Here is a 24,181-nt window from a genome sequence, read left to right on the forward strand (position 1 = left end):
TTCCCTTAAACTGTTCCCTCTGGTCCATTCTCACGCTACATTTGACTTCCATTCATACCCATGCACACATGGAACAAGGAGCTACATATAAACTGCGTGTGACCTCTTTGTGAAATGATGAAAAATAAACAAATGCGTCAATATTCCTTTCACCCAGCGAAGTATTGAAGCTGCTAGCAATGAAAGAAAACTTATATCTCGATTAGAAAACATAATTACTTCCTACTGTAACCTGAGGCAAAACGAAAGTAACGCCTCACACCCTCCGCTGAATAAAAAAAAATGGACAGGTATTGTCCTTCCACTGGAATGACAATATTGGACACTTTTTTCATTGAAATAGCATGGAGGAGGCCCTACTCTCCACGCTGCCTCAGTCCTCTTTTTTTTATTAAAATATGTGATACTAAATTAAAAAAACAAACACGTGATTTCCCTCTTACGGGTATAATTATAGTGAGATGACGTTGTACATCGCTAGTTTCAACAACATAACAAAAAACAAATTTATACATTACTCAAATGCTGTCAAAATGATGAGCTTAAATCTTCATAGCCTATAACCTACACATACAGCAAATTTTAGAGTCTGAATGATTAACATTACCTAGAACTTTCAAAGAAAAAGGCTATTCACTTCACTAAAAATGACTACTTATCGACTGATTCAAACGAACTATAAAATACCGTGGCATAGTAACACAAAAAAAAGAACACACACATGCAAATTCTACCTCTACTCACCAATTATCTCGTAATCGTTTCATTTTAAAGCATTTAGAAAAAAACTCATTACCATTTTCTATGTTACAAAACTAATCAAATCTAGAAGGTACAGCAATAGCTTAATTTGTTACAATACTAGCATGACTCGAAATAGCAAATACCCTATGAACATCTGGCAATTTGACAATCTCTGGTGCCTGCATCTGACATTTATTAACAAAACAAATAGTGTTCTTTACACATGAAACACAAAGTATAACAAAGCAAAACATCACTGAAAACACACATCTCGTGATCATTGCATTGGCACTCTCTGGTGCTTGCATCATCTAAATATTGGACATTTGTATGCAAGGCATTTGACATTACTACACATGAAACACAAAGACAGAAAAAAAAACAAATATTACTGAAAACACCAATATTTTGCCTGTGCTTATAAAACAAAATTCGCTCAAATGGCTGTTGTTGCCAGTTTCTTTGCACATAGACATAAAAAAATGACAATACAAAACATTACAATCAATGACACAACACATATGATTCACTTCACTTTCAAACTTGAGCTTGTTGACTCTTTGTAGCTCTCACATTCTTTTTTGGTTTGATACGACGCACGATTAATATCACAGCCTAGGGACATCAACGGGGAGGACATTCTTCCAAAGACACTTGGAGGAACTATCCACACGATTTGTTTGGCATCATCTTCATGGTGAAGTCTATTTGTGCCGCAAGAATCGGTAATGCTACACGTTAATCTTCTCCGCGATCTCCCCTCTACTATTTATCGTCTATTGAGTTCGTGACCGTACCACTACCACTTTAGTTAACTACACGTAGTAACAGCAACATTGGGTTGTTGTGCCACCCAGTCTTTGTCTTCTACTGACAAAACAACACAAAATTTACGCCACTCTGTTCTGTAAGTGTTTCTGCAATTGTCTGGTTGATAAATTTACTTGCACACTTCATGGTTCTTCAGTGAGTTCATCATGACCCTTATGTTACACTATTAGCTAAACATTTCATAAGTGGCTACCAGTCCCCAATTGCTGGAATGAAAACATTATCTATGAGACGGTAGTTTGCTCTCTCATTCATTTACACAGTCTTTAACTGTCCGACATGAGGCCTCAAATGAGAATTTAATAAAGAGCTGCATACTCCAACAAAACAAGTTTCTGCATACCAGTGCAGTTGCCAATCTGATTGTTCTTTAGTGGATTATTAATTAACTGCCTGTTCGATGTTGTTGTGGAGTGTACATGCCCGTAATACGTGGTGTTGTGGGCATATTTTGCACGTCTGAGACTTGCTGATTTTCTTGGCTGTCTCCGGGCCGTGTTTCCTTTTGCTGTCTTGCCGCCTCGCTGTCTCATATTACCGCTGTGCGTCCTGTGGTAGAGACAGCGCTTGCCGCCCCCTGACGTCACCTGACGTCACGTGTGATTCTTCCAGGCCACCGTCTGTTTCAATGGGCTGACCCGCACGCACCTAGCTGTAGTCGGTTTAGCGTAGCTGGCACGCCCTTCGGCAAGCGGACTGGGGAGTGGGGAAAACTCTCGTTCTGTCCCGCCGCAGGTAGCAGATCGCTTATCTCCTTTCAGCTCTCGATCTGCGCCGGCGTGCTGGTCCGGTGTTTACATTCCTCGTAACAAACAAGTTATAATCCCTGTTTAGTACGATGTCAACATGCTCTAGTTACAAAGTTAACTCCTACCTGATACTTGTCAAAACAAAGATTTACACAAATCGTACAACTAAATACAGTATTTTGATTTCCACCTAGTGTCTTTATATGGCGGAGGTCACTTATCCTAGGTAAAAAAGAAAATCTTCCTCCTAATTTGATCTTTACATTTGGAGGACACAGGTTGCCTTGCTTAATCCACTAAAATTTACTTTACATCAAATGACAAAAAAATTAAAATAACACTCCTTATGAACTTTACAAAATAGGAGGTACCTATTGTAATTCTACATCTAACTAAAAGCTATATGACAAAGTGAATGTCAGTTTCCTTTCTTACATTTGTCTCTCAGTATTTCAAAAAATATAATCGCTTAGGTCATTTACTTCTCAAAGAAAGGTTGGGTTGTTTGCAAACCATTTAGGACAATTCGGAAGTAGAAGACTTCAGTAATTTCCAAGCTACCATCACCGGTCCCGTTTATTATTAATAAACCCACATAGCTCCTTTTATTTAGTCATTGTCTTACATGCACTACTCCACACTACTTTCCAGTTAGTCTATTCCTTAGCCTATGTAATGACAGACGATATGAAGGAGACTGTTAGTTTACATACTGCAATTACTACTTTCTTTGCATGCTGTTAAACAAATTAAAAAGCAGCAAAAGACTTCCTACTCATTGTATAGATGAAACACCTTAAATTATCTCCTTTATTTGACCGTGATACTGATACTTAGACCCCCTTTTTTGTTTTGTTATCAAGCAGCTGATACTCTGTTTGTGCTCCTCTGTCAGTTTCGCTTCACACATATCTTAATTCTTTCGTAAGTTTTGGATATGTTCTCTGGTGCCTCTTTCCATCGCACTCCGTCAATTTATCGCCGCATGCTCTGTTGACATACACACAACACGCATAGATTCTCTATTTTTTTCAGATTTCCTTAATGATCACCATCATTAGGGCTTAAATATTCCACATTTTAATCTATTATATTCAATACTTATAGTTAACATTTGCTTGCGTCTACAGTACTCCCTGGATTATCCTTCGTTTGAAAATGTTCCGGTGGCAGGCATGTTTCGTCCGGGTTGCTTTCCATTTATGGTTCCCGCAGATTTATCCTTCCCCAGGCAGCATCACTCGGCATTGTCACAGGAGCTCTACACTTCTGCAACAACAACAAAAATGCGTCCCCGGCGAAACTTCGTCGCCTCAAGACGGGACTGGCGCAAATTTGGCGCGAGTCAAGACTTATTAGCTGGCCGCACTCTGTGGCGTAACCAAAGTCTAATGCAAGAGTTCGTCTGCTGGTGTCGGCTGCACATTGTTGGCCTGTCAATAGACTATGGCCCTGATTTGGTCTCCTGTGTATTTCATCATAGACAAAAAACGTAGAAAAGTAAAGGCGATGACTAGACTCACAACTTATATATTGCAAAATGATAACTAAACGATGCCTGTGATCTATTATTCGTGCCATAATTTGATGTTTGAGAGGTGGTGTAGGCCTCTAGGTTTACGTGACCTCAACGTTTCCACTTCGACAGCCTGTGTGCACGCGCGACCCGTCGGACTCTAATTGGACCTATATATACATTAAAAAACTTACTGCATATAGCCGGCCTCTGTGGCCGAGCGGTTCTAGGCGCTTCAGTCCGGAACCGCGCTGCTGCTACGGCCGCAGGTTCGAATCCTGCCTCGGGCATGGATGTGTGTGATGTCGTTAGGTTTAAGTAGTTCTAAGTCTAGAGGACTGATGACCTCAGATGTTAAGTCCCATAGTGCTTAGAGCCATTTGAACAATTTTACTGCCGGCCGAAGTGGCCGTGCGGTTAAAGGCGCTGCAGTCTGGAACCGCAAGACCGCTACGGTCGCAGGTTCGAATCCTGCCTCGGGCATGGATGTTTGTGATGTCCTTAAGTTGGTTAGGTTTAACTAGTTCTAAGTTCTAGGGGACTAATAACCTCAGCAGTTGAGTCCCATAGTGCTCAGAGCCATTTGAACAATTTTACTGCATATATGTTTATGCTTCTTTGATAACCTGTGGGCTCGTATCAACACCTTATCGCCAATGCTCAGATTTAATGAGCGCACCTTCCCCTTTTGATTTTTTTTCCTTCTCGCTGCTTCCTTCTGTATTCGGTCTATCGCAATTTTGATTACCTCGTTATGCCGTCGCCTGACTTCAGCTGGCCAATCTACTAGCTCCCGGATCTTGTCCGGCGGTCTTTCGTTTCTTAGGACCTCAATTGGGGACATTCCTGTCACACCATATGGCATTTCATTTATAATATTCTGGAAGTCCACCTAATTTCGCGCCCAGTTTCGATGCTGTCTATTACAATGGATTCTACATAACTTAACTAGCTCTTTAATTACTCATTTTTCATGTGCACACAGGCATTTTCAAAGTCCAGTGCTGCTTTGTAGTGCCTGAGAAAATCTAATCCTAACACTGCCTCCACTGTCAGTGACAGTATCAACAGGAACACCGTGGTTAACGGTTGGTCCCGGCAAGTGAACTCAATATATGCCTTCCGCTTGACCTCTACACTATTCTCGTTCACTACCCCGCGCACGAGTGTTTTTCTAAGTGATAGTGTTGGCCACAAACTCTAGGCATTACATCTTTCTAACACATTCTCTCTCAGTACTGATGCCTGGCTTCCTGAATCTAGCAAACATGTCACCCTAACATTGTTTACCACTATGCTAATAACAGGACATTTTACTGAGCTAACTACAACGTTCTCGTGCAGTAGCGGCTACCTCAAATCTTCTAAATCTAAATATCAACACTTAACACTATTATTTATAGATTCTTGGCTACTTCTATAGCCTCCTTCTGCCTCTCCTAGTCACAGCTCAGCGCTCGGGCCCTGACTTCGTTGTGAGCTATTGTGTCCATTTGCAGATGAGCCCGCGTTGACCGAATCTGTACTGTTATTACCACCTAGCTGATGATAATTGACATTTCGTCAATTAAACCCGTTGTTACCTCGGCGGCTACCATTCGTATTGCCTCGATAGCTATTGCCCCCTTGGTGTTGCCTCCTATCTTTATCATTTCCACCTTCGCTTTCATTATTACTTCCTTGGAATCCTACATTATTATTCGGCTCATGCAAATTGCGCACGGTGCCTAATTCCTGCAACAAGTGCTGGAAGGATCGTACATCGTTCATACATCTTCCTGCGATTGTAACGTCCCTTCGCAACTTGTTGGGCAGTTTCGTAAGACAAATTCTCACAAGATCCGGCTGCTCATGTGGAGCATCAAGGTACTGGTTCGCCATGACCATTTCTTTGAAATATTCCACAGGATGCCTGTGTATATTGTCAACATAGGTTTCCTTCATTAGCACGCCGAATTTCACTCTTTCTTGAACATCTCTTGACCAATATTCGTTCAAGATGGCGGCCCTGAACTCGTCATACGTCTTGCAGTCACGCATAATCATTTGCATACGCGCTGCCGGCTCGCCTCGCAAGTGGCTGCACGCAAATTTCATTCTCAAGACGTGTCCCCAAGAGGTGGGAAGAGACATGTCGAATTGCGACACCCCTACATAGGGGGTGTAAGCCACCATTATCGTCCGGAAATGTAGCATACTGCTGTACCGAGACGAAATGCCTTCGACACTCCTCTTCATCCACATTCTGACTAGTACTCCTGCCTGCAGTATTCGGAGTTCCGCCTACCCGACGTAAGTTATTTAATCTTTCGTTCAGGTCTCTTAACTCGTCTTCTTCATGACGTTTGCGCTTAACACCCGCGCCTTCCGGTACTGTAGCATCTCTATCCCGTCTATGCCTTCCTGCCTCGTGCCCAGTGTGCTCATTACGTAATTCAGAAATAGCTTCCCGATTTCTCCTGTTGATTTCGATTTGATTGTCTCTAAACCGCAGCACCGAGCGAGGTGGCGCAGTGGTTAGACACTGGACTCGCATTCGGGAGGACGACGGTTCAATCCCGCGTCCGGCCATCCTGATTTAGGTTTTCCGTGATTTCCCTAAATCTCTCCAGGCAAATGCCGGGATGGTTCCTTTGAAAGGGCACGGCCGACTTCCTTCCCCCTCCTTCCCTAATCCGATGAGACCGATGACCTCGCTGTCTGGCCTCCTTCCCCAAACAACCCAACCCTCTAAACCGCAGCAGTGCCTGCACCTCTTCGCTATCCGCAATTGCGATTGGCTGCGTTCGGTCCGCACTATTTTCGTTGCGAGCAGACTTCTGCTCTACGGCAGCTGCTAGAGCTTCGACCCTGTCTGCCTGCTCAGTCACCTGTTCGCTAACACGGTCTATTTGTTTCAGTTGCACAGGCTTACGTAACTAGCACCTTTATTTGAGCCTCACTACCTGCTGCCGTGTTCTGCACTGAAAGATCGTGATCGAGTGCTACTACCCTGCTTTGTAATTGTTCTGTTGTTGCAGCTTGCTCCTTTAGAGCACTAGCTGTAGCCAGGTCACTTTCGGCTACCGTTTTTAATGTTGTCTCTACGCTATTTATTCTCTCATTCTGTCCCGCCAACATGGCACTGTGTTCTTCAAATTTCCTCTCGATGCTATTAATCTGTTCGGATATTATTCTATTTTGCTCAGACAGACTTTCGATCTTGCCCTCTGTCTTCTTCCCCTGTTCGGATACAACTTCAAATAAACTCTTTTTTAATTCTTCCCCTGTCCTTTTGCTTTGATCGGCTAACCCATCGATAGCCTTAAATATAGCTGCTATTATCAGGAACGCTACTATCTGCTCCACGCGTTTCCTCGCTGTCGGCAAGAGCTGAAGGCCCAGCCGTGTTTCCTGTCTCCCTGTTCTGGTCACTACAAGCGCTCACTTGAGCCTCTGCATCCGGCACCTCCGAAACCGTTATGGCTCACGAGGGCTCGCCACCCCTTTCGCCCGTACGAGTTCGTGAATGGGCTTAAGCTCATCCCCGACTACCGCTTCGGACGCGGCTGGACTCGCGTTAATTTCAGCCTCACCTGCCTCATTCACGTTAGCCACACTTTTGGCCCTCGTTCTCGTAACTATACTAGTCATTACCCGATGCACCACGTGCACCACAATTACACAAACAAATAAGAAAAACTCTCCCTAATATCGGAATTACTAATTTGCCCGGTATAAATAGCAAAATTACGCACAACACAGTAACAAACACGCAATCATCAAACAAATACAACAAAAACACACAAACAGCAGAAAAGTTTAAAATTCCTGAAAGAAAAATATTAGTACAACTGATACTTCACAGGAGAACCAGCGATTCGTAAACCGTACACATCGGTCGCCACGTTGCTATTTGACTGCTCGTTGCTGGTTATTTATATATTTTTAATTTATATTGAACCTGTGTGACCATCTCCCCGAGTTACCTTAGAGAATTGTACCCGACTTTGCGTCCTGGCTGCTAATATGCCAGGCCCATAAGAAATGGTATCTATATTTTGACCCTTATTTGATTAATTTGGTAAACAAATTTATTATTTCAGAAATGCGCGCAACGGAAACTGGTGCGGGTTTCTCTAAGATAACACGTTCTTTGGTGGTTGTTCTTAAAGCCGTCACTATAGCAGCTGGTAGCTTATCTAAATTCACATTGCAGATTTTTTTCTGTCTTTCATTAACTTTAGAAAATCGAACTGAATAAGATACATCCTACCCATTTCATGTGTCAGGTGTCTGGGGGAATATTTCTAAACTGAAATGCTGACTGTCATTTAATTGATTTATTTTCTATTTTGATGAAAACTTTAGAAGCCGACACATTACAATTTTTCTTTAGTTACAAAACTTGTTTGAATCAGAGTTACCTCTCATGGGTAGGACAATGACAAAACGGAAACGCTACACGAATAATTTCATATATGACACATAATTTCATAATAACACAGAAAATATATGACACATAATTTCATAATAACAACAGAAAATACACAACTGGGCCACACCGTCTTCATCGGGAAAATCGTCATTCATTCTTTAAGACTCACTTATCGTCATGCATGAATTACACCACCAGAAATTTAAGGTAGGCCACTGCTGAAGGTAGATAACCTGTATCTGAGAAAAGATTCTGGGCAAAAATGATGTACTATTGGCGCCAAAATGAAGTGCGAACTGAACTCACAAAGAAAGTATGAAAAATAATTAAATTTCGCGACAGAAATTTCTCGATCTACCATCCGATACTCAATCTGCACTCATTGAGCTAAAAGTGAAGCTTATAACTCGGGAAATAGCTACATGAACTGATGGTTCCTGTTGCATGCTCGCTACCACAAAGCAAAATTTCACAAAAACATTTCAGAGAAAACTATTGCAAATAAATTAAAACCGTAACATGTACCGATGAATACGTGCTATGAGCATACGCTGTCGTGAATTTTTAGCCACATTAGGTCATTTTTATCTCACCAAATCTGCGAGCTGCTGTGCTCCCGCGTCCGGTCCGTCTCATGGCTAGCCCCACAGTGCTCTCCACGCGCCAAAATCCGACCAACGTTCTTATTCAAACGTGGTGGTGGGGAGACTCACCTCACCCCCGCACCAACTTTGTAACCTACCCTCGTGCTTGTTTTCATCTTTGCTTGCTGCTCTGGCCTACCTGCCGTTATTCTTGTAATGTTGGCAATGACTGCTATTCCCTTAAACTGTTCCCTCTGGTCCATTCTCCCGCTACATTTGACTTCCATTCAGACCCATGCCAAACATAATTACTTCCTACTGTAACCTGAGGCAAAACGACAGTAACGCCTCAGAACATCAAATTTGTTCCAAAACACGTTAAACAAATTGTCACTACCTCGAGGCAGTAGCCAAATCACACTCAAATCCCGGGTTTCTTAAACAAGAATTCTAATCACAGCCGGACACTGTGGCCGAGTGGTTCTAGGCGCTTCAGTCCGGAACCACGCTGCTGCTACGGTCGTAGGTTCGAATCCTGCCTCGGGCATGGATGTGTGTTACGTCCTTAGGTTAGTTAGGTTTAAGTAGTTCAAAGTCTAGGGGACTGATGACCTCAGATGTTAAGTCCCATAGTGCTTAGTGCCATCTGAACTATTTTCTGATCACACTAACGTTAGATTACCTTAAGAAAAGGCATAAAATGGTAAATTAGCCTTACAATAATTACACATCCTTGATGGACCCAAAAATTCAAGACTCCGCAGAAAGATCTTGCGGAATGACCACACATTGGTGCATCGGTCTAATCAATGATATACAGTGCTTTCTAAAACACTGATATTAAGAATTAATATACAGTAAGCCCCAACGTTTAAATGGTATACCAGATTATTGACGCCATCAGACGCCAACAAGAATTACTACAGTCAGAATGGCACAAGTTTCGGTGCAAGATAAATTGTGCACAGTTTTGTTATTGAGAGTCAACCAGTAATGTGTCTTACTTGTCTTACTTTCATCACACATGCAACACTGAGGTCAGGAAATGTGTATCCAATGAGTGTAAATACCATGACGTCACCTTATCACGTCAGTTGAAGTCTGTGTCCAAGAGGTCACGAATCAAGAGCCCCAACATTTAATTATCTGCTAAGGCCTCCAAACTTCTTTGCTAAACTGTCCATCCCAAAACGCGCCAAATACAGCCGACGCCGACCGAAATGGACGTTTTCACCTCTCGTGTCTACCACCAACCAGTCTCTGTTAATGCCCATCACTCCGCACGTTCGCTCGGTCGATCCTCTTTCGTGCGCTGTACCTCGCGATCGCAACACGAGCGCCGAAGGAGTACGATATCTGGAGGAGTATCGATAGGACGATAGCCGTCAAGGCTCAAAGCCCACTGACAGTCCCTGCACAAAGAATCGATGCTTTACAAGTCTTCCACCATTCTGCAAAAAAATTCTAGATAGACCAATACAGAACTGTACCTCAACTGGCGTAGCTTTCGCTATTCAGCTCAGAAAAGAGTGTCCTCAGCATCTGTAGTTGTACAAATTGGAATAATCAGCAGTCAGATGCAAAAAAGAAATTTAATTTCGTAACAAGTTCCAGGCATTTAGGGCCTTTTTTCAGAAGGTTATACCTGTCGCATTATTTGCGAGTGTCAATAATAAGATGCATACAGCAAAACTGAGGCGTCATGTGGTTCATAGTGACTGTACATGACATACGCGTACCATTCTGAAAAAGGGTATTAAGTGTACGAAACCGGTTAAGAAATATAATTTCATTTATGCAACTGTTGCACTTCATTTATAAGAGATATCAGAACGCGCAGAGGAGCTGAAATTGGCTCAATCATTTCCTAGTGCTAAGGAAGATGAAAATCAAGATGATTTGGAATCAACAACCAAAAGCCACACCAAAACCTAATTTAGACATCGAACGACTGAAGGAACTGTCTGTTAAAGAAATCTATGCGAATGAAATAAATAACCGATTTACAGTATTGCAAGAATCTGAGGAGGGAAATAATGTCGAGAATATAGTATACCCAGCAGAATCATTAGGATGATACAAATGTGCATGGATGGCCCCAGGCAGCAGTGAAGTTCAGATGATCGATATCCCCCACCTTTCCAATTAAAACAGGCTTACGACAAGGAGACGCTCTTTCATGTGTCCTCTTCAACATTGCATTAGAGAAAGTGATTCGGGAGAGTAATTTACATCTATACAATGTTCTCCGATTCGAAAACAGTGAAGTAAAAATCCTGGCTTATTCAGATGATATAGTGTTGCTGAGTGAAAATGAAGAAGAACTGAAAGACATGTACAGACCTCTGAGGTACACTACCAGCAATAGCAAAAATATCATAACAATGGATATTAACGAAAGAATAGCCTCAGGGTGAAGATATCTGCATTTACTAAGCAACCCAATCAAAAGTAAAGCTTTGTCAGTCGCCATAAAAATGAAGATATACAACACTATCATCTGCCCCATAGTACTGTACGGTTCAGTAAGCTGGACGCTTACAAAGAACGAAAGAGAAAAACTGAATGTTTTCGAAAGAAAAGTAATGAGAAAAATCTGGGGACCCGTGTTGGAGAATGGCGTATGGAGAATTCGAAAGAAAAATGAAATTTACCAGTTAATGAAGCAACCCACTATCATCCACAAATTTAAAAGTAGGAGACTGCAATGGGCTGGACTTGGGGCTAGAATGGAAAACAACAGAGTCACAAAGAAAGCATTTGAAGGAACTACCCAGGCAACGAGACCATTGGGCCGATCTCGTGCAAGGTAGAAAGATGACATACAGAAGGACATCGCAGCATTAGGAATTTCCGCAAGGTGGAGAGAGACTGCGAGAGACAGAAGGCGATGGAAGGAGACCACTGATGCAGCGCGTGGTCTACAGGGCCTGTGATCGCTGAGAAGAAGAACTGGTTACTCAATATTCCGATTTAAAAACTATGCTGAATACCTTAATACACAAATGCAGAACTGTTTCAAACAAGGAACGCCTGTACCTCGAATCGACTGTGTTAAGAAGGAACGGGTTTTCATTCAGTGGTACGTGGTCAATGCTGTCGATAAAACAAGAAACAAAGCCAGGAGAACTAACACAAAGAACGGCTCCCATTCTGCAGTGCATCAACTAATTAGATAGAGTGCTAAAGAAAGAAGTACTCCTTGAGAGTGTGGCAGCACCTACGTAAAGCAGTCTATACGGCCTATTGCCAATAGGTATGTTGAACAACAGCATCAACTTAGGTAGAGAAATTTTGAAAAATCAGCGGTGGCTGAGCACAGCCCGTTGAATAAATGCAAGATTATGTTTCAACAAACGAATCTTCTCGCTCGCTGATCGTATTATTACTATTGGGACTCTGTAATTAGAAAAGCAGTGGAAATCAAACTATAAGACGAAAATTTCGACAGAGGCATCGGTTATGCACTTAGTAATCCATGGAAGCGTGGACTTGGTAAAGGAAGAGCACAGGGAAAGACTTGTAGCTTATCGCCAGATGCAGTGACAGAGCTGCAAGCGAAGCTGGATAGAGCGCGCAAACGTAATCTACGATCGTAGAGGGCACCACCGTGTTATTTAAGTGACGTTATCACGACATATTTCAGGCAGTCATACACGTTCCTTTGGCCATAAAAGTTGGAGCCAGTTTATCGACAGTTTCTCCCTAGTATTTTGTTTCTCGTTAAAAGTCTTTATATCATCGTCATAATGCAAAAATGGTCACAATAATTGTTTGTGAGATTTCATTTCAGACAGATCGGAATCTCAATTTTCCGATGTGTTACAAAGTGAACTTCACAATCTGTCATCAGTTATGATTATAGCGGTGGAATACATCTGCCTCCATAGCTGATCAGTCTGCGTGTGTGACTGCCATGTGGCGGATCCGGCTTTGTTTTGAGTACTGCCTTTTCTCTTGATGGGACTACTGGAACAGATACACTCGCAAGCGAAATATCCAGTCCGATATGTCGAAACATGTCCTGAATCTTTTATACAGGAAGACTACACCTAAAGATACACAATGTCATAATTTTAGCTGGTAAGACATACTGTAAGTATTTTTTTTTTTTAAATTATCTTGAAATTTGACAGATTCCCAGTTCGTCGGGTGGCTGTTGAATTATGTAACCCCGCCGTAGCTGCAACAGACAGTGCGTGCGCAAAACGGAGAGTGCGTATCCTTTGTTGACGGCACATGGGTGAACAGATAACACTGCACAACGCGGTCGTAATTTGTAAAAGGCATTTCAGTTTCCACTGATACTTTTTCTGATACAACGGTTCACAGTTATTATTTGCTCGAATTTTCAACTCATTTATTATCCATAACAACTAGCAGTTGCTTTTGCGGTATCGCTAAGGCTTAATAAACGAGACAAAACTGTATTAATTATCTTTGTGGTTTCTTCACATATGCTAGCAAATAGCGACAGCTTTGTGCAGGTCCCATATTTTCAGAGTAGTATCGTACCCAATTAAAGTTTTCAACCTTGAAAAGTTTAAATATTAAGAACATCGTATGGATTCGAGGTCACGTAATTCTCCTGAAGACCTACATGAGTGTTATTTGTTTGCTAATTTCGTGGACAATGATTCTAATGATATCGCTATTTGGTTAGAAATTATGGAAACAACAGACTAAAGAAGAAATTACTCGTATGATTCCGTGAACTGCGGTTCGAATAAAGATTGTTGTGTTCAGCCGGCCGGTGTGGCCGTGCGGTTCTAGGCGCTTCAGTCTGGAACGGCGTGACCGCTACGGTCGCAGGTTCAAATCCTGCCTCGGGCATGGATGTGTGTGATGTCCTTAGGTTAGTTAGGTTTAAGTAGTTCTAAGATCTAGGGGACTGATGACCATAGATGCTAAGTCCCATAGTGCTCAGAGCCATTTTTTGTTGTGTTCATTAATGTTCAGAACAAAAATACAGTGCCTTCCAAGACCAAAGAAAACATTTACAGTAATAGCTTTCCTTGAGAAAGAAAACTCTGTAAGTGCTTTAGTTAAGCGAAGATGGGAGGAAACGCTTATACTTAAGCAGTGTGCAAAGCGGCTTCCGTTTCGTAAAATCTAACAATGAACTGCATAAATTAAAGAAAAATTTACAGGAAGTACGAAATATGCGCCAGAATGAAACTCATAGAAGTGTAAAAGAAAAACAGTTCGAAAGATTTAGAATTGCTAGTGAGAGTCAGTGCACCGTCATCCACGATCTGCGAGACTAGCTGCTCTGAATTGCCGGTGAGATACACATTACTGATTTCCTGGTTTCTGAAAGCTGTTTAAACAAATTTAGGAAATCATACGGAAAAGGAGTTTGATGACCGGATATTTAATAGACTACGCGACCCACTGTCAGCCAGAACGCGAAGGCGTTGGCTGCAGGACAGTGCGACAGTGTCCTGTAATCAAGCATTTGACCTTTCACCTGAAGCCGGCCGAAGTGGCCGTGCGGTTAAAGGCGCTGCAGCCTGGAACCGCAGGACCGCTACGGTCGCAGGTTCGAATCCTGCCTCGGGCATGGATGTTTGTGATGTCCTTAGGTTAGTTAGGTTTAACTAGTTCTAAGTTCTAGGGGACTAATGACCTCAGCAGTTGAGTCCCATAGTGCTCAGAGCCATTTGAACCATTTTTCACCTGAAGAAGTGAAGAGTACTGAATTGTGGGTTCCGATGGGAGCCAATTACGCCCCTTATCTCATACTACGGGGCATAGTCTTTTGTTTCAGGTTTTGTTTTGATAGAACTATTGATTCTCCGATAATACAAATGTATTAGCCCGTTAGCGCCGCATTCCATTTGTATCCTACAAGCGTAATGTCTAATAGCGCACTCATTCTGTAGCTTCTCTTCTGGTACGCGAAGCCCCTGTATACTTGGACAAACTTTGGTTTTAAGGCGTGCGTGGCCGCTTTAACGCGTGGCTTGGCACCGCAGCCGCCGCCCCTGTAATTTCAAGCTAGGTGCCAACATCATCCTCCCCCCTCCCCTCCGCCACTCCACCCCCTCCCCCGCCCCTCAACCCTTCCCGCCTCTGCACGCCCACCACAGGCTAGGCCTTGGCGCTTTTTGTTTTCCTTCATTTTCCCTCCGTGTTCTGTTTTTCCGCTCGCCTGTTCTGGAAGTGTCCTTTCATCTTAACGGCAGTGCGGGTTCCATTATGCGGAGCATTTACAGAGGAAAGACTTCCTCTCTTTGTTCGAGTAAACATTTCCATCATGCATTTCATCTCCATCGCCGTGTGTACCCATAAAGCAAAATGAAACACTGTTTCACTCAATGATAAAATAGACAGTACAGGGATCCTCCATCACTGCTGCTGACTAAATGTTTCAAGCTCAATGTAGACAATTTTCACTGTTTCTTCCTCATAGATTTTCATTGTCTTACGGTATACATGATCATTATTTTGACGACAAATGTCATTAAAATACTTCAAAGTCAGAGGCGTGACAAAAACACGCCACCTTTTCTTTCTTTATAACTTACATGCTTCAGACTGTGGGCACACTTGTAACTTGTTTTTTAATAATGTAACTTTGGCCACTTCTTTACACTTGGGTCTTTGATAATCACCCGTATTCATACGATACAGACAGCTGAAAGGCCCCTAAGAGTAGGGTCAGCCTCGTATTCCTTTGCATACTTTGCCACCTATCCTTTGGATAGTGTGAGTCTTACGTTGTGTTATATGTGCGCCTGCTGACTTTAGGTACTAGTGATTAGTGCATGTCGAGTCGTAGTGTCATCTCTGTATTACTGGAAACAAAAAAGAAGGGAAAGGGCGAAACCAGTACCCACACATATGGTACTCCTATCGAATACTACCAAAAAGGACTCCAAGCTTAGTGCACCCATATAATGGCTGATCACTATCATCAGTGTCCAGCAGACAAGATCGGAATTTAATCCAGATAACTGGCGTCAAATTGCATGTTCAGAAACTGTATTCCACGAACACACCTCCCCTTAACGACAATGTGCTGGCGATGAATATTTTATATTTTTACAACATATGATTCGAACCAGCTATCTCTGATTCAGGTGCCAACACTCAGGTCTGCGGCAAGGACCACAACTATCGATGAGTGTCACTTGCACAGCCATGTCATTGAACTGTGGTATTATGATGGCAATTAGTCGTAGTTAATAATGAAAAAGGGGCGTACCATAGAGCCTACGATGCTTTGTAAAGTGTCTTGAAAATAAATAAACTAAAATTTTTAAGTACTAAGTCGTAAGAAACGAAAAAAAAGCAACCCATCGATTAAGCCCAGAGCAATGTGCAATGCTGATTAGCACTCTGTCATCCTCTACGGAATGAAGGCATGTCGATGAGACACGAAGGACTATTGGATGAATACATTGCTCTCATAGCCATAGCTAGCTTCCAGACCTTGTAGCCGCTAACCCCCATTCAATTAGTTCCTTAAAGAACCGCACAAAGCTAAAAGGAAAAATACTTTGCTGTACTGGGAATTGAACCCAGGTCAGGACATGACGACCAGACAAACAGACTGGTCAACTATGGGGGAAGACTAAAAATTAAATTTTTAATTTAAGAATTAAAAAAGAATTGACCAATGAAGTCAAATCACAAGAGCAAGATGCGTCAGAACTGACTGGAAAAAGCTAATACAAATAGAGCTGTTAAGGCTAAATTTAAGCACACCTCGGGAGGTGGAGGAAATAATATACTATACAACTCTTGGTAAGTAAGCCCTCGGAAATTTGACGGTAACGCACTCTGTCAATCGCAATGCCTCTCTTGTAACATTTGGCAGAAGAGATTGTTGAGCATCTTTGATACCCTCTCACATATGACCAGAGAGACTCACGCTGTACCACCGATGGATAATGCTGGAGATCCCCATTGTGTTTCATGTACCATGGTTGCTCTAGCTGGAGTCACCCACTAGGCAGCGTGTAACATTGGTGGCTCACACTGAAATCTCCCTTCAGGCGACGTGTACCACAAGTGGTACATGCTGGATTCTCCCACGTGGTGGCGTGTACCACCGGTGGCTCACGCTGGAGGCTCCCACCAGGCATTGCGTACTATTGGCGGCTCACAGAGGATTTTCCTATCTGTTATCGTTTACTACCGGTGGATCACACTTGAATGTTCCAGCAGACGGGGAAAAACTTAGTAGAAAAGTTTGCCATATAGTTGAAAACGGAAATAATATAAATTTGACGTACACTAATTGAAAAAAGTGGGAGATATTATATTTCATCCCAGTGTTACAACCAAAGACAATGTAACAAACATAACTAACGAAAATTCGCATGGAAACATAATAATGCAATATTATGAACTAAGCTTTATGTATTCTACGAAACTTCTGAAACCATTTCAGAAACAGTGCTGCCTGTCCCTCATAACGATTGCAATAATTCGATACCACCTTAGCTTTCCTCGTGGCATAGTCTTTACTTGTTCCTTCATATAACCGTTAGTACACTACTTCATCTTTCTCCTGACTCCCTTACCGGCTCTTTGTACAATTCAAGAAAATGTGAGAGACTTTTCTGAGGTATTTGCCTTTCTACATGTATTTGTTCAAAGTGACGAACAATGATCAAAGGTAAAATGTCAGTTGAAACGATAAATCAACATTCATTTTGTGTAGTTATTTTAGAAAAAAAAAAATAGCACCAGACTTCAGTTAAAATTTTTTCCGTTGAACAATTGTACACGTGTGATTCTCACAGGTAGTTGGGATAGAAACTAGTCTTATCAGTCCATCTCAAAAATTTAACGCCGCAACGATTTCCAAAAATCATTTCATCTGTCTTTTGTTTTTGTATTACTTCTGGCGGTAATAATTTTTTGATTACTTTGACAGAAACCGAAATAACTTTTTTTACTAAGGTTCTTTGGTCAAGGGGACATTCGTGTAATGGCTATCTACAAATAATTTACAGCCCTAAAATAAAAATCCATTTACTTATTCCATTACAGCACCATATAAATGTGTTTTCTCATTTGTCGTATTTTTCTAGCTTAAATGTCAGTATTATAAGTATAACTTTCAGAAAAACACAGTTTATTTACTTTTATACAATACCTATGGCGCATGTCTATAGTATATTGGAGAAAACTGAGACGTTCTCTTCTTTTAACTACACGTCGACAGCAAACTTTTTCCAAGTTTCACAGTATTTTAGAGAGCATCAATAACAGTTACTACAATATCTATAATACTGTTCAGTCGATATGCAGTTTTTGTCGTGGTGTTGTGTAAAAACTGTAAACTTCATTATGGATGAAAACGATCCCATTTCTTGACAATTCTGTGCATTTGTTCGTATACAAGCCATTTGCAAACCAAACTTACAAATGAATGTTGTTACAGGCAGTATAGATCACTCAGCATTGCTAGCTAATGACATTCAACAAGTCAGAAATCAAACAACATGCCTAAAAAATATAGCACAAAAACGGGACTCCAGATATCATTCGAAAAAATTGAAATAATGGCATCCGATCCACTAGTAATCAACCACATAACAGTAAGTAACAATATAGCAGAAACAGTGAAACAATTGAAATACATAAGTGAAATTTTAACATACAACTTGGATGAAAAACTTCCATTACAAGTAAAAAGTAACAAAATGATAAAAGCCCGAAAATTAGCTTGTATTACATATACAAAAAATGTCTGTCAATGAAATTTAAACTGAAATTTTACGAGACGGTGGTTCAACCAGAGGTGACTTACGAAAGTGAAACTCTGTTCAAAGTCACCCAGAAAACAGAATCGACTAAATCCTGAAAGTAGAATCGACAAAATCTAAGAGAGAGAAAAAGGTAAAAAATATATAAATAAAAAATATCAAGAAGATGGAAAATGGCGGACAGTTCCAGCCAAATGAAGTGGTGTATAGCGAACTGGAGTCTTTTACAGGTACTAAACGCCAAAAGGATCTCTATTTTTGGCCCCGTTATGAGGACACCCGAAAACAGAGGAACTTTGGAACATGAAACAACGAGGGAAGGATGGATGAAGAAAACAGGGAGGACATGAAAGAGCTATAATTAATCCTCGGCGATCTGCAAAACAATATAGAACCTGAAAGACATAAAAATAAAACTTAAACCAAATACAAACAAACGACAAACGATGAAAAGGGTTTTTGCAGATGAGAAACGAAAAACAGATAGTCAGAATGAAAAGATATTGGGTGAAGGAAACCTATTGAAAAAAGATGACCAGGAAATGACTGACTGAAGTGATACTGTGAAGCCGTAAAAGTACAAGAAGTAGTAGTAGTAGTAGTAGAAGAAGAAGAAGAAGAAGAAGAGGAGGAATAGAGGGTATAGGGTCATTCATTTCTTGAAGTCTTTATCTGCTGTTGACTTTTGCGGAAGCAAAGTATTTAATTTCCGATAGTTGCACTACACCCATGGCGAAAACTACGACAATAAAAGCTCACCTCCCGCAACAGGCTACCAGACCAGTAGTGCCTATTGCTAGAAGGTAAAGGCTTTACAAATTACACAAAGTTTTTATTTCCTTCTTCAAACTTTATTCATAGTATATAATCAGTGAAGAATAATTTATATCATGAAACAGGGTCACTGCAGTCAATATTGTCAATTAAAAATTTCTCTTCTCCCGATAATTCATTTATTACTGGAATTCTTTTTCTTATATTATGTCATTCTTTATCATCCTCTTCTTCTTCTGATAATGAATCAGACTCGGAGTCTTCTTCCTGTGTGGTAGATTCGTTCCTTTAATTAATTAATGATTGAGCTTAATTCTGTTCGTTAACAAAATTCTCCTCTGAAGCGGTTGAGAGCATTCGTGGTCTTTTATGTCTTTTCATCTTCTATTTACAGATTCATCACACGGATCACTTACTTCCACATCCATGTTATCTGTTATTTATATGGACAAAAACTACAAAAAAGAAATATGTCAATTACCTTTTTAGTTCCTCTTACTGTAAAAGTGCAGGTCCTTTATGCCTTTTTCTGCTTCTATTTACAGATTCATCGCATGGATATCTTACTTACATATCGATGTTATCTGTTATTTATATGGACAAAAACTAGGAAAAACGAAATCTGTCAATCACCTTTCTAGTTCCCCTTCCTGTTCAAGTGCATGGTCAGGGTGAACAAACATCTCGAGTTTTGTATAGCTTCCAACACGAAGTTGTAACAGCGAACACATAATTGAAGAGGAGCAGGGTGGAGGGTAAAGATGTTGCTTAATGGTTCAGTATGAACCGGTAGGTGTGTAATTTAAAAAGTAACTGCAAACACAAAAAAGCACTTTGTTTGATGTTCCATCAATATGTCCGTACACTGACAATACCTCTGGTAACACTTCACATTGATGCTTTCGTACAGCAATTCACTCACGCAATCAAGAAATGATCTAACATAGGTTCGTATATTTTGAAAGTGCTGTAATTTTTTAAAGAGACCTCTTTTTGTTTTATGTGGTGTCACCACTTTATGTAAGAAAAGTAGACTTACATGACTTTCAAAATAAAGCCCAAATATATTAAAAAATTAGTCTAGGCAGTTTGCATACGGCCGCCGCCCCACTGCTGTGAATAGGAAAATCTGCGACAGCAGATGAAGGAGAGCATGAATATACTCGCTGCCCCCAAAGTGAGAAACACAGTCAGCATCGGGGTGAACACGCCAACCCCGTGACGAAACGCGACTATCTTCCCTCTATCTCCGCGGAATTTATATCTATCTCTACATATGTATAGTCATCTACATCAACAGCTATACTACGAAGTGAACATACGTGGTGCCACTATTATTTCTCCAGAATTGTTCCATTAGCGAACGGTGCGTGGAAAAAAACTGCTGTCGGTAAACTACGACATGATTTTAATGTCTCTGATTTTCTCGTCCTGGTCATTTCACGAGATACAAATTAGAGGAATTAATATGCTGGCCAGCTCTTGCTCACGCTCTCGCAATTGAAACAGAAATTCTCTGCATGCTACACAACTTCTCTCTTGTATCATTTGGAAGTGGAGTTTTTTCAGCGTGTTCGCAACGGTATTGCTCTTACTAAACAAACCCGGAACGAAATGTGCCGTTCTTTGTAGGTCTTTTCTATGTCCTCTATTGGTAGCTACTCTTTCGCCGTCTTCCAACAATTTATTCTCTTCGCAGCAATTTGTCGAGTCTTGTGTGTTGCCTGCGCGAGGTGTGGGCACCCACCCACATTTAAGCTTTTGCTCTTTTGTGATGTCTGCAGGAGCCGGCGTGTCGGCGTGGGGCCAACCCGGTTGGTTGCTGCTGCTGGCCACGGGAACGCTTCTGGCGCTGCTGTCGCTGTCGAGATAGCAGACCGCGGTCTCCGCCTGCAGCCGCTGCTGCTGCTGCAACTGCTACTGATGCGGCTAGCAGCTGAAGTCGCCACCACGGCCACCAGAGCTAAGGCATCGACACCAACGTCGCTCACGGGGCCACACAGCCAGACGTTTGAAACCCACCCGGATTTAAGTGAGAAGGAAGCTATGGAGCAGTTGTCTATTGCCTATCCGTGTGGCTCGGTTAAACACCTCGAAACCGACCAGAGGCAACTCGCCAAGATTCGCAGATCTTTCCAGACTCTACCCGTATCAGCAGATTTAATCCAGACACAAGTCGAAAGCGGAGGTAGCCCTCCACTTGACTAAATCTTCCCTGAAGGCACCACAGAGTGCGAAAAAGTCTGTATGTACTTTCTCCGTTCCCAGCGCAATCTGATAATTCCGAAAGTATTTTTCGCATCAGAAACAGTCTTCCTACTAGATATGACAATTAAAACCTACAAAGGAAATAAAAATAAAAATAATTGTCCTATTTGAGTGACACGTCTTATAGCCCACTTACAGAATGCCTCTTTACATATTCTTTGATTTAGTTTTCTCTGCATTGTTTCGATATTGACTTCATACTTTTCTAACTTTACCTAACCTCCTTTTTACGGCTTCTTCATTAGCTTCAGACCACATTTCAAATCTGAAACATTTTTTGCAGTATTCTGTTCTCCGGAAATTATGTCAGGCTCGTAGAGGACGTTTCAATTTCCGATATAAAACCGTTGACGAGACTCTCGTGTCAATTCGGCGACCGGACTGAACCGTGTTTTGTTGTACCCACTGCAACGCACAAGACGTCTCTCTGATGTGTCCTTCGGAACATATTACGTAGCCGTTCTCAAGGAGCAAAGTGAGAAAATGACCTGCAAAGAACGGATAGTGGTCACTGTTCCTACTGGAGCTGCCTCGCAGCTCCGCCCAGTGCGCCAGCAAACGGCGACATTCGTAACGAATGAGCCGCCTCAATCGTGACAAGTGTTAGCAGTTAGCGAGTTGATGAGCTCGTGTGTCAGTGCCAAATGACAATGATTGAGCCCTTGTAGGTACTGGTGTAGAGAAAACTGCGGTGACATCGAACTTTCATATTACGTTAAAGTTAAGTAGTGGGAACAGGCACAGTATGTGAACATTTCGGAGAAGTATCTTGGTGGTCAAGTTCAAACACACTTCAAGTTTGCCATCAACGCAAAATTCTGAATTACCTTCCTGGATGCTCTGAAAAAATAAGATTCAGTGTTCCTCAAACATTTCAAATTGTGACACGACGAAATACTGTCCAGAACAGGTATCCAGGTAATTCTTAAGCAGATCCTATTCGATATGCATGAAGCACAAAACCTACGTCGTAGGAGACACGTTTAGAACTACTCACGTGCGCTGCACAATACAAACTTCGACGTCCTTCATTTTGCAAAAATTCGACGGACCACCACGATGCTGAACTCTCTTGCTGTGTCTTCCTCAGGAGTAACTAATAAAGCTGATAGACTGTGTTCTTTGTACTAAATACGAACATATAACAAACTATATGAAGCTGCCGTTTTGAAAAGTTGGTATTTAGTTGTTCTAAATGACATCATATAGCAAGAAAATTTGTGGACGTACCCTGTATATCGTAGAACAAATCAAATAACAAGATGTCCTGTTGATACTTGCCCACGTGTTTTAGTGTCTATATTGTTTATATCGATAATCAGTGTTTGTGTACATATTTATGTATATTCGACATATGCTTCAGATCAGATGATGTACCCATACAGAATTGTATTTACGTTGTCTGTAAGACTCCGCATGTTTGTTTCTGGAAATTTTGTGCTCACTACTTATACCCAGGTCTGTAAAAGGAATGGTCCAGAATAAACAGATTTTGTCAAATAAAAGCTGTCAAAAGGCAGGCTACGTCATGGTGCATGTGTGAAATAAATAATTCCCAGATATCAAGATAAAAGATTAAAAGTCCTGTTTTTAACGGAAAATATTCATGAGCTGTCTTTCTGATCATGGGAAGCAGTACACATCTGGGAGCAACCATCTACTTTTTGTAAGTAGAATTCAGCACTAACAAAAGCAAATGGATATTATTAGACTGTAGCTGTCCCAACAAGAGGTAAGTCATGTATTTATAGAGGAAACTTAAATATTTTTATTCTGCAGCCTTATTTTTCTTGCAACAATAGGATTTATTTATGGATACAAAATTTACATGCTATCTTTTCCTCACTCAAATAGCTTCACTTTCAAGAGGCCATGAAGGCTGCAGGGATCAAACTAACTCCAAGAGTTGTGCCATCTCCTGAAAGCATGACAAAACAGATTTTCATGTATCAACAGAAACCCGAAGATGCCTCAGCGACGATAACTTTAGTCAGGTTATTGTAACTGGCAGTCGTCTGTTTTGGCCATGTATTCATAGGTCGTCTCGTATCTCTGCTGGTTACCATGTTTTAGACCACCTCTCAGATTAACAAATGCAACACCACTCACGAAATCTTTCTGCACGCAGTCCTTTATACCTGCGTGAGATTCAAATTCTGTCCTGTGCAAAGACCATCCAGATCAGAAGCTGACCTGTCCTCTAATGAGACTATCTCTCACGAGTGGGATGCGCTGGATCGAAAGAAACCGTTCATCGGTCTAGGGGTAGTTTCTTTGGCTACTAATCAAAACGTAGTGAGTTCCGCCTTCGAACCTACCCTCTGCTTACAGTCTGACTAAAAATCATCAACCATGGCGGCCGAAGACTTCCGGCAGAAGAATTCACTCTCGTTCTGCCAACGGCCTTGTCTAAGAAAACGGAGGAATGGATAGAGGTTCACAGCACTCTGTTGCCCCTGGCTCTGAGCACTATGGGACTTAACATCTGAGGTCATCAGTCCCCTAGAACTTAGAAGTACTTAAACCTAACTAACCTAAGGACATCACACACATCCATGCCCGAGGTAGGATTC

General features: G+C 41.5%; 1 protein-coding gene across 1 annotated transcript in view; it reads left to right on the forward strand.

Annotated features, from left to right (window-relative positions):
• LOC126195305 (uncharacterized) overlaps window positions 1-21,350 on the forward strand; it is a gene marked incomplete at its 5' end in the record, with an annotated part of 1,237,647 nt that extends 1,216,297 nt beyond the window's left edge. Inside the window, one exon of the mRNA XM_049933865.1 lies at window positions 21,125-21,350. Coding sequence (XP_049789822.1) covers window positions 21,125-21,213 — 89 coding nt within the window. The remainder of the gene's footprint in view (window positions 1-21,124) is intronic.
• Window positions 21,351-24,181: the final 2,831 nt, after the last annotated feature.

This window comes from Schistocerca nitens, chromosome 7 (assembly GCF_023898315.1).
Source record: "Schistocerca nitens isolate TAMUIC-IGC-003100 chromosome 7, iqSchNite1.1, whole genome shotgun sequence".
Taxonomy (NCBI): Eukaryota; Metazoa; Arthropoda; class Insecta; order Orthoptera; family Acrididae; genus Schistocerca; species Schistocerca nitens.